Source organism: Chroicocephalus ridibundus, chromosome 2, assembly GCF_963924245.1.
Source record: "Chroicocephalus ridibundus chromosome 2, bChrRid1.1, whole genome shotgun sequence".
Taxonomy (NCBI): domain Eukaryota; kingdom Metazoa; phylum Chordata; class Aves; order Charadriiformes; family Laridae; genus Chroicocephalus; species Chroicocephalus ridibundus.
In genome coordinates this window covers 7,545,715-7,557,529 of record NC_086285.1, presented here as the reverse complement: position 1 = coordinate 7,557,529, position 11,815 = coordinate 7,545,715, and the positions used below count along the sequence as shown (strand labels likewise).

The window sequence follows — 11,815 nt, the reverse complement described above, 5'->3', positions numbered from 1 at the left end:
CCCGGACAGTAGTTCCACCAGGAAAATCTTTCTTCAGGTTTCCTTCCATGTATTTTGCGTCTTTTCCCCTCCACTCTTGCTTCATTAACTCTCCTGTGCTCATTGCTCCCTTTTAAGAATGTGTTAAAAGTATTCAGGCCTGGGTGCAGAGTCAAAACAGTATGTGCCAACGGCACTCGGAATTGAGGGACTGGAGATGGGAGTGCCTTACTCCGACTCATTCAGTTCTTATGTCTTTCTGTAAAATAAAATAAACTATAGAAGCAATAATTTCCTTACCATGAGATGAACAAACTCTTCAAATGCATGGTAAGCCACATTTTAAAACTTACCATGCATGTTATAGCATTATCTAATAATGAGGCAAAAAATTTAAAAATACATGACTTTTGATCACATGAAATAAGGTACAAGGCTATGAACTGCAGGTTTCTGCCCCTGAAATAGTTCCATCTGATAGTGTTGCAAGGGCCCAAGAGAGTAGTATGTGAAAAAAACAATGCAGTTAAACAGTAGTTTTAATGTAATTGTGCATTTGCTAGGTTCCTTGCAGTGAAAAACATTGCATAAAAACTGTGTGAAAGGGCAGTGTGTGGAAAGAATGCTGGTGTGCTGTATTTTTCCAGTTACTGCTAGAAATTATGCGACGATTTACATCATAAATGATTTACTGAATCAGGCTCAAATCCTGCAGATCCTGGGAATCCCTTTGGAAGTTGTGTGTACGCAGGTGACAAGACTCTAGTTGTGCAGTGCAGAGTTCTGGTAAGGCTCAGCAGGCTCATGTGTAAGTCTGCTGTAATTCGCTTTCATTAATAAGCTCTTTTGCCTTCCCCATATGCTTGTGTCTTGCAAATCATGTTGCCTACCTCAGCTGCAGTCTTTTTCTGCCTTAGCCACAGAAAGAACAGTAAACACAACACTTTGTCAGATACTTGATACTCTTCAAGCTAGCTCTTGACCCTGGAAAAAGCACATGTCATGTTAAGGATGTTCTGATGCATCATGGCTTTGGCAGATCCGCTTTGATATTCTGCCTTCAGTACCGACAAACACCTAGTGCTCTGTAGAAAGTACCTCGATTGCCTTGTTTGTTCAGTGTTCTGAGTTGTTGGCACATGGAGTCCTCCTTTGGACCTTCAGGCAGTTGGTTTATACATTGGGGCAGGAGATTTAATTAACCTCATTACAGTTTGAGCTGGCATTCAATACAAACATTATTAATGGTCATAAAAGTTACCCAACCTTTTTAAAATTCCAGTCACACTATTTGACTCTCTGACCTCCTGTGAAAGTGACTTCTGCAACCTGACTGTGTGTTGCAGAAAGAATTACCAGGATAGCATCCTTGAACACGAAATGTAGGCTCTGTCTTAAAAGATGTGCACTTCACTTCTCATTAGAAGAGCATTTAAAGTGTATTGAGTTTGTATCTGGTCAGAAATTATGATTATGATTAATTATTTGTACTGTACCATTCTCTCAGGATCATGGAAAAGCCATCACACTTAGTTACTCGAATGGATTATACAAGGCAGTCTCTTCCCAAACAGTTGCACGGGTAAGGAGCAAAACCAGAAGCAGGGAAAAGAATCCAGATGCCCAGTGAAATGAAGTGAAGGGGTCCAGGTGGTACAGCAGATCGCTGGAATCAGGAACGGGATTAGCTTTTGTTTTGCCGAGCCAATCCCGTATACGTTGCAGTTTGTTTTCTTTTCAGGGAAAGCTTGTGAACAGTGCATTTTAAATCAGTCTCAAGGGGTGTGTATATATGTGTTTGTGTGTATATATGTGTTTGTGTGTCTATGCTTTGCTATCAAGGCGTGCATGTAGCACAGCCCCACCCTCACCCACCTGTGTGTGTTTGTGAAAATTTGCAACCAGGATATGATTCACAAAATGAGCTGCAGGTCTAATCTACATGATATCACAAAGCACATAGGGTTAATTGTGGTTTTGGTGTGTAGTGAGCTGATGTAACTAATCCTTGTTATGCCGCTGACATAAATTTGGATTACCCGTGGGTTCTGTTCTTATACCATAGTGGAACAGCTTCCTTTGTACCCCTAGCCTGTTTAGGTATTACTAATAAAAAAAAATATTAATTTTCATATTGTCATACATACACACAAAATTTTGACTTCTATTTAAATCAGTCAATCGTTCAGTCTTCTTCAAATTGACTTACTTGGATCAGCAGACCACTGTATACTTTTAAAACCCACAGCAGGTGGCACTATTGGAGTGGTCTGACTATCTTTGCCTTAGTCCTAAAGTGTTAGAGGCCCCCATTTGGCTTGTAGCTTGCTGAGGAATATAAGCAGTCAAGCCATTTCCTAGCACTGGTACATATATTTCCTAACACTTGTGTAGGTTCTGAAAATTTATTGCCATGATTAGGTTTGTGTAAAAACTTGTCTAATTGAACAAACTCCTGTCAAAAACATCATCCATGAGTGATTTTTGTTTGATTACCCACTGGAGTATGAAGCGCCATATTTCCCTTAAGTCTGTTCTTCTATCACACAATGGAAGCAATTTTTCATTTCCTTGAGGCAAAAAAAAATTGAGAATACTTCATAATCCAAAAGCAGTGGCTTTTATAACTTGAAGTAGATGTTTACTGCCCTTGACCTTGGTTGCAAAATCTCATTTAAAAAGATGCAACTAATTTTATCTCATACTAATTAATTTGTGAGTAGTAAATTAGTTTTTTGTTAAAAAATTGTTTGGAGGACCTTCTAGGAATAATTGTTGATTTAAAGATAATTAAAAGTGCTCATAATGGTTAACAGACTGAAGGCACTTTGTGTAACACTGGATTTTACTGCGCACCTGGGACCAGAGGTATACATGATTATTCATGTTATTCATGTGCAGAATTATAGACATGTCCAACACTGCTCACTGCCAAAGACGGAATACAAATATCCGTAGATTTTAACTGGCACTGAGAAGGAAAATAAAAGTTACTGTGATAATCCTCTTTCTCTAGCTTTCTATAGTGCGGGGTTTTTTTTAAATTTAATTTAAATGCAGTCTTGAAGTATTAGAAAGTTAACATTTTATTGTTAGAAAATGTAATAACAAGAAGAGAAGTAGAAACAGGGTGGCAGCTATTATTTGGGTTCCGGGCACTATTAGTAGAATCAATAGTAATAGTTTACTATTTAATGAGATTTTTGATAAGAGCACGTATATTTCTATTTGAAAGCCCAACCTTAAAGCATGCCACAGCTTTGGTTGGGATTGGGATTGGTTAAGTACACAGGACTTTCTGATGATGCAAGATTATTTTTTGAGCTCTCTGCATGTCCATGTTAGTGAGATGAAGGAGCCTACGATGCAAGTTTTCAGTGTGGTCTCGAGATATTTCTCCTGATGTGACCTTTCATGTGCTTTCAGACATAAAGGGTTCAAGTGTGTCAAAGGGAGGGTGGCCCAGCTGTCCTTCAAGTCCCTCTGAAGGTTTGGTGAGCTTGGGTTGTAGGTATTCCACCTTTACACTTCCTTCATAGTATTCTGTTTTCCCCTTTTTTTCTTTGGGATATTTACATAAATATAATTCAGTAGTGTGTGTCTATGTAGGTATATGTCAATGTATCTGTGTATCAAAAATGAATCAGGAATGTTATTTTTTTAGCTGGTCTGAGAAGGGTGATTTGTTAGTACAGACTGTAAAATGGCTCGCCAAATTTCCATTTCATAGATGCCTGAGGTTCCCAAATGACCGAATCCAGTACCACCGATCCAGCCTGAGTGATGGAGAGGGGCTTTGCAAAATACCGGTGTGCCCAGAATGAGATAGAAGCTGTAAGAAGCTTCAAATTGCTACAGTCCAGTAGCGAGCTCTGGCATCTCTGATCCTGTGCTCTGTCTTGGTGGCTGTCAAGGCTTGAATCAAGGACACCAAGTTAGCACTGAGGATTTCACACCAATCATCCTGTGCTTCACCTTTAATACTCGTGTATCTGGCTTTGCATGTGTTGAGAACTTGGTGCTATGCAGTTCCCTTTGCAGAACCACATTCTGTTTTTTATTTTGGGGATGGTAAATGTAGTCACACTGAAATCACTGGATTCATCTGAATCAACTTGAATTGTGCTGGTTGTGAGGAGTTAAATGCAGCAGATATTTTGTATAGGTCTTTTGTGCCTGGCATAACCATGTTGGTGTTGAGGATTAAGTAACCTTCCTTTGGAGTGTTACTTGCTGTGGAAAATAAACTAAAATGCTGAAATTTGCTCTGTTAGAGGGCCACTCACTCTGTTGCTTGTCTGCATTACTACTCCCTCTGTGTAAACAATCAGCATCCAATACTTAGGGTTGGGAGTTGTTCATTTTGTAGTTGTGCTGTTCTTGCCGACTGAGAACTTCTGAGATTTCCTTTTAGAAGTGACAGTGTGCAGAGGCAAGTCTAAGAAGAAACTGAAGTCATTTACCAGTTAGAGATTTTAAACAAATGAACCCTGACATCCTCCTTTACCATTTCCCTTGCTTCCTTCTTAGTTATAGTGTTTCTTAAATTAGGGTGACAAACAAGAGGGTTAGATTTACTCAATTTTGACCTCTTAAAACTGTTGATGAGAAGAGGGTGAGAGGGAATTGAGTGGCCTTCATGGATAGTCCCATTCAGAGAATTTTGGAAATTTATTGATTTGAGACATTGATTTTGACATCTTGAGACTACAGATGCCTTGAATTCCAGTTACTGATAACCAGAGTTCACATTTCTGGTACTGCTACCTAAATATCTTTTCTACACCATCTGCTTCTCAGAGTGTTTCCTTTCCGTAGCACTATGATGGCTACAGCTCTGGGCGGTGATAGCAGCCTGTGTTCATTTGTTCTCCCAACAGACATAATACACATGTAGGAACTTTGGGAGAATTTCAAGCAGGGTCTTAAATGAATTGGATAAGCTATATAAATTTTTTGCCTTGATTTTTCCACCTGTAAACTACATGATTTTGCTTCATTCTTGATTGCAAAATGATTTTTGATCCTGGCAGGATGGTGCTGAAAAGTGCAAGGCTTGGCCCTCATTAGTTTCCACTTCAGGCATTGTTTGAGTAGGAATGAGTTTATCTTTGATTGTTTTTAATCAATAAAATGTACTTATCTGTAAGTGGAGTTTGATAAGAATCAAGTACAGCATGAAAGAACTGGTTAATCTGTTGTTAATGAAAAGTTTTATCTGGATGACAACATCTTGCTTCTGAGATGTTTGCTTTTGAGCATCAGGACAGAAACCACTTCGGTATTCATCTTCAAGGAAATCTGCCGGGTGTGTAAGTTAACTTTAATAAGCCTTGCAAATGACTCCAGTTAAGATAGTCCTCCAAAGAGGATGGTTAAGTACTATTACTATTGTGAGAATGAATATGGACTTGAAATCTGTGCAGGGGAGGAAAGTATCCTAAAAATAATTTGCTATTCAGAAACATTCTTCGCTTCACTTCCATGCAGCGATCTCATGAGGAATTTGTACTGCACTTCATAATCACTAGTAGCCTAATTGAGTCAATGAAATTACATCTGTAAAACTAGAGTATGAAAACCCAGATACAATTCCACAGTTCCTGATTCAGTGCCCACTGAAGTCAACACATGTTCTGCTGAATTCAGTAGAGGTGAAATTGGAGGATTTTATGTAGGTGATTAAATAAAAGCTGCAAATTGACCAATACTATGAAACTGACAATATAATTGAGCTTGTGTAGTTGAGCCATCATTTAAATTCCTTTCTTGTACCCATTGTTCATGTGCATGTATATGCTTTTATACGGAATCCTGCGCCAGTTCTTCATGAGGTCTCTGTAAAGGGCCTTAAGTGGTTAATGCAGTACCACAGCCGGGATTTTGAATATGCACATGTCAAGAATTAAATCAACCAATAAATTTGCGGAATAATTATTATACCTAAATAAACTGTGTCTTCAGTCTGCATCTAACAACTGTGGTCTGGGCTTCCTCTTGTGGAACTCACGCGCAGGGCTTTTGCTGGATCTTTGTACATACTTTCATCCATTCACAGTGCAGCCAGTAAAATTACAGTGGAGAACAGCCACCTCGATCCATTGCTTTCAAACATCAAGTAGTTTTATTTTTACAGAGTGAATAATGAGACTCCACACAGCATTTGGAGGTATGAACAAACACAATGGTTACCACAAAATCATGTGCAAAAATAACTTCAACAGATAAATGCATATTTAGGGAAAGGAAAAATAAATTGGTGTTATAATGCCATCTTAATAAAATGAACAACAACTTCATCTTTTAATTGATGGTACTGTGGTATTTTATATTATCCATACTTGGTTAAACATTGCTGGCGATTTTGTGATAACGGAGTACCTGCAATGCTAAGTAGAAAGGGAATGACCTTTAGAGCATTGTCATTGTTCAGATACCTTTCCAGCAGGTAGGACTAGTGCTCGAGCTGAGATTTTTTTTGTTTATTTTATTTTAGCTAATGTGTTATTGTTGTGTTACTTGGAGCTTAACATTGTAAACATCTCCCACCTAATTAGCAGCATTGCATGTGACTGTTGGGTTACTTGGCCAATAGGTTGGCACTTATCTGACCCAGTTCACTATGTTTAACGTTTCTGAGGCTAATTAAAAACCCACAAGATTTCTTGTTAGGAAAAGGATAATTGTGCCAGCAGGCCAGCAGTGCTAGGTCTAATACAGGCTGCCGCAGTGGTATTGTATGTGCGTAACCGATGTCTGTGACCCTCTGCAGTGACTCTTACCTGTCCCATTGCTTCTGCCATGCCAACCTATGCTCACGTACAAAGGTGAAACATCTGTTTGGGGCTTAGAAATATTTGGCTACCGTGCTACTCAAAATAACTAGTTAGATGCCCAAAATCTACTGCTGGAAGCAAAAGGATTGGTAGCTTTGTAGTTGCCCGTGGCCTTCTACTCACCTGTGAGTGCTGCCACGTCTCATTAAATTGTGCAGCCAGTATAAATCAGGATAGCTGGACTGCTGTCAATACAGTAATCCTAATTTATATCAAAGGTCTGGTCTATCTGTTCTCTAGCTTGTTGGCACGTCTAAGGTGATGTGATGATAATGAAGCGTGGTAGTTAGGCTGTCACTGGTTTTGAAGGAGTTCACCTGTGTAAAGCTGAAGAAGGCAGTTAAATCTAAGTTTATATCAGGGTGCAACTGAGATCAGAGGCAGATTTTGATACTCAATGGGAGAATAAAAAGTGAAAAATCTCAGTATGTAGGAATACAGAATACAGTTAAAATAATTTATGTTTTGCAGTTAATTGAAATGAATGTGCAGTTGAAGTTAACTTGACAGTGGGGGAAGAAAAAAACGCATTAATTGTCATACTAGTTATAACTTATCAAAACAGCCAAGGGCCTAGCAGAGCATGGAAGTATTGCTTCTCCATCAGGTCAGAAACTAGTTAATAGGAAAAGGGGAATAAACTCGCTTTTCCCTTTACCCTGCTCTGTGTGTCTTGAGTGATTAATCTGTGCTCTGCCTCAAGCTGTTAATCTGCAGTGGTGACATTTCAATTATAAACGGCATTTTGTCCATCCCCTCTGGAAATTCTGGATTTGTCAGTGCTAAAGCATCACCAGTACGTGACAGCAGCTTCCCTGATAACTGCACAGCTAAACCTTGTTTGCTTTCAAGAAACAATTTTGGAGGTTATGGTAGTATCTACCAGCATAAACTTTAATGGAGAAAAACCAGCAGCAATGCATATTTTTGATATACAAAACAATTAAATTTGAGAGAACACTGCCTTGATGGAAGGATGGGCAACACAGTGACTGGGTGAGGCTATGATTCTCCCAAATTTCCCTATTTTCTCTAGAAAAACATGCAGAGTGAAAGCAGCAACATTAACATGGCCATTCTGTCCTTGACTGGATTCTCCTAAGCTATTGTTTTGTACCCTTGTTCCTAATTTAAGGAGATCCGATAACAAGAGGCTGGTTATTCCAGCCTCAACTTTTCTGTGCTACTTAAGGCAAGGCATTTCTTGCTATTTAGGGTTATTCTTCCGCTCTGATTGCTGAGGAATGTAATTGATTCTTACATCCTCATAAGAATGCTTTATTTATTTATAAACTGTAGTTTCCTTTCTACTAACCAATACCCCCTTTTAAAAAAAAAATTAAAATCCACTAATGTCTCTTTTTCCAAAGTAATTTATTATTCTTATGGCTTTCTTCAGCACTGACTTCAGTTTCTCTTCACTTTTGCAAGTAGTTATATTTTGAAAATTGCAGCATTTCAAGCTTCACCCTCCGTATCTGTTACTTTTTTATAGGGAATATGCAGCACATGAAAGGGCAGAGCAAACCTCTCCTCCCTGGCTCACCAGTCACATTCTGAATTAATGGCAAAGCAGCCTCTGTGGGTTATTTGATCCTTTGTTGTCTGGTAAGAGTTACACTAAAGAAACAGTTCTTGGTAATGTTTTAAAAACTTTACTTCCTTTCACAGCCTCTTCTTGGTTAAGTGAAGTGAGACCTTTGTCCAGCATGAGCTCCTTTGGGACAGGGAAATTCCACCACTACCTGGTGGCCATCTGTTTTAAAGAAGACAAACTACAAACTGGGTGACAATTCTACATACCTTTATTTTTAAAAGGACTGGTTCTTCCACTTACTTCATTGGGTTGTTTCCTGATTGCAAACTATTCAGATGAACTTGCAGGATTAGACTCTAAAATGCAGGCCAACACCACTATGCATTTGAAGAGATTGTAAATATTTTTCAGGCAACTTTAATTTAAACTCTGTCTTATTTAAAGATTTTGTGATCACATTTCCAATACAGGTACTCTCGGTACAGAATATTCAAAGGTGATATGATAGAATACAATTGGTATGAAAGTCAGTACATTAGAATGTTTGCCTTGTAGGTCGAGAGTCTTCAGGATTTATGTTTTAAAGGTTTTTCTTTGTAATAGTAACTAGAAATCTTAAAAGTATACCCATGGGAGTTAGGGCTTTGAGAAATCACTGGGAATATGGCAAAATGTATTTGAAATGTACAGTAGATGACAAAATTTAGGAATATTTTATAGTTTAAAGGGCATGTCAAATTAAGGATTTGTACTGTTAAACCAGTTTAAGATCCTGGGCATGCAAAACCTATTTGACTTCATTAAGGCTCTGCTGAGATACCGCCTTGATTGCAGAAGGAAAGCGTATTTTAGATGAGCCTTCTTTTGATTAAGCAATTCCACTTTGCTTGTCACATGCTATGGCAGGTAATGCAAAATCGTAGAGCTTCCCCAAACCCTCCCAATTAAAAAAAAAAAAAAAGCAAACCACAAAACAGAACTTCAGCCAGAGTAACAATCCTGCATATTTTTCTTTTTCTTTTGTGGAATACCGTGTGTTTGTGCAAAATCCTGCTATTTTGTGTGTGTTTGTGCAAAGCTAGGATGCGATACCACAACAGGGCTGCTACATATTAATGGAATATTTAAAATCTGGTGAATTTCTTTGGACTGGAAGTTTGAAGTGTTTGAAGTTGCCTTTTTTTTTTTTTTTTTGGTTTTGCTTCTGTTAACCGGGCGGTGCGTTAATTACCAAATAATTACTGGTGTTTAAGAGCAACCCCCCTTTTCCCTCCCCTACACCTCTCCCCCCCTTCCATCACAGGGAAGGGACGAGGTGCTTAGTCCCATCTCCCGTTAATTAACGAGCCCCAGCACTTATTAACTCCGCTGCCGCCGGCCCGGGGGAGGCCGGGCTTGCAACACCACACCACCCCCCCCCCCCGGCCGTGGGCTAAGGGCGGGCTCCGCCGCGCTATGGCCGCTCCCTGCTACTTGGGCTGGGATTTCAGCACTCAGCAGGTACCGGAGCCCCTTCCCGACCCTCCTCTCCCCTCCTTCGGTCGCCGGGGGCTGCCCCCCCGGGTCCCCCGGCCCCGCTGCCCTTCCCCCCTGTGGCGGCTGCGCGAAGGGCAGCGGGGCCGGGGGACCGGGGGGGGCAGCCCCCGGCGCTTGCCCCGCACCGGGCTCGTTTGTGCACCCGGTGGCTCCCCCCAGCCGGGCCTCGGGGGTGTTCCACTCGCGCAGACGGGGGAACAGGCCTTCCTTCCTCTCCGTCAGCTTTTCTCGCCTCTTTTCCTCCACCCAGCGACCGTTTTGTTTTGCAGGGTTTCCTCCTTTACAGTAAGCGGGATGCTGGGCTTGCGCTCCGGCGTCCTCGCCAGCGGCCTACCGACAGCTGGGGCAAAACAATTCGTGGAATCGTTGAACGGTTTGGGTTGGAAGGGACCTTAAAAGATCGTCTTGTTCCAACCCCCCTGTCGTGGGCAGGGACACCTCCCGGCGCTTGATGTGTTCGGAGGCTTTTGTGGGCCATGGGCACTGCGTGTGCCCGGCTCTTCGCATGCTTCCTTCCCTTTGCCCGCATAAGTGCATCCTTCGTCTCTTTCTATTTGTCCCACCTCCCCCTTGTCCCATCTCTTGTCCGAAGCCGTGTCCCCCCTTGTCCCGCCCCATCTCTTGTCCGAAGCCGTGTCCCCCCTTGTCCCGCCCCATCTCTTGTCCGAAGCCGTGTCCCCCCTTGTCCCGCCCCATCTCTTGTCCGAAGCCGTGTCCCCCCTTGTCCCGCCCCATCTCTTGTCCGAAGCCGTGTCCCCCCTGGTCCCGTCCCATCTCTTGTCCCATCCCATCTCGTCTGAAGCTGTCCTTCCCTTTGTCCCATCTCCCCCTTGTCCTGTCTCGTGTCTGAAGCTGTTTCCTCCCTTGTCCCATCTTCCCCCAACATGTCGTGCTTCCCCATCCTGCTAGGGATGAGCTTAATCCTAGAAAAAGGAGCGCTATGGCCCTTCCCTACGTGCAGGCTGCAGGGAGACACGTCTGCCAACAGGATACGGCAGGCCGGGAACTGGGGTTTGTACCTGAATCCAGTTTTTCCAGTGTCCAGTGAATCAAGATTAGTAGGATTATGAACCTGGATGCTCAGATTGCTTAAAATCTTGATTTGTCAGCACAGTTGGGTGTTACTACACTGCAAATAGAAACTCTGCCCAAGTTGTGCATAGGCCTGAGTATGTTCGAAATAGGCATATGAGCATAAATCACTTTATTACGGCTGTGCTGAAGTTTGGGAGCTTGAAAAGATGCATCCAGGTTAAGTTGACGAAGTGTTTTTTAAGGGGGCATGCTGCAAGCAGAAAGCCAATTAAGCTGCGGTGGGTCAGGGCCATTTTTAAGCTAGCACAGGCCATCAGAGTGGTAATGAGTTGTGCCAGTGCATAAATAATGGCCCTACGTTAGTATGGCTAAAATGGGCATGGCCTTGTTTTTTGGTCTCTTTCTTTAGCAGCAGTTTGCACTTTCTCCCGTGTTGAAATATGTGCAGAATGTGAGCTACCTTCTCACTTTTCTTCTAGGCTGTTAGTGTTTTTCTTCTGTACTAGGTGAACTTGAGTGAAGCTAGAGAAGGAAAGGTTGTGGTACTCTTCTAGTTTGTGCTTAAGAGAAAGTTCAGCTTAAAGGAGTTGCCTGTTTGTGATGTTGCTTTCTGTGTGTCGCAGAAGCTCATAAGACACTTGTGTAATGCCCTCTGAGCTTTGCCAGACTGGTAGACTTTGATTTACTCAGGGTTTGGGGAGCAGAGAAGGTCCTCAAGGTATCTGAAGGGACTGTTAAGTTCCTTGGTAAGATGGGGCAAAAAAAAAAAAAAAAAAAAAAAAAAAAAGGAGGGGGGGGAAAAAAGCACATCTGGCATCTTTAATCTAAGATACTATATTCTTTGGAGAAATTGGAAAAACTGGTTACCATAATGCAAGCTACGAACCTGGGA

The 11,815-nt window shown here is 41.5% G+C and overlaps 1 protein-coding gene across 2 annotated transcripts in view; it reads left to right on the top strand.

Moving 5' to 3' along the window:
• The first annotated feature begins 9,724 nt into the window (after nt 1-9,724).
• Nucleotides 9,725-11,815, top strand: part of XYLB (xylulokinase) — an 84,150-nt gene continuing 82,059 nt past the window's right edge. Inside the window, exon 1 of one of the 2 annotated variants that reach the window (XM_063324355.1) lies at nt 9,725-9,852. In XM_063324355.1, the coding sequence (XP_063180425.1) occupies nt 9,808-9,852 (45 nt within the window). In that variant the 5' untranslated portion in view covers nt 9,725-9,807. The remainder of the gene's footprint in view (nt 9,853-11,815) is intronic. The other variant, XM_063324354.1, reaches the window with a different exon arrangement.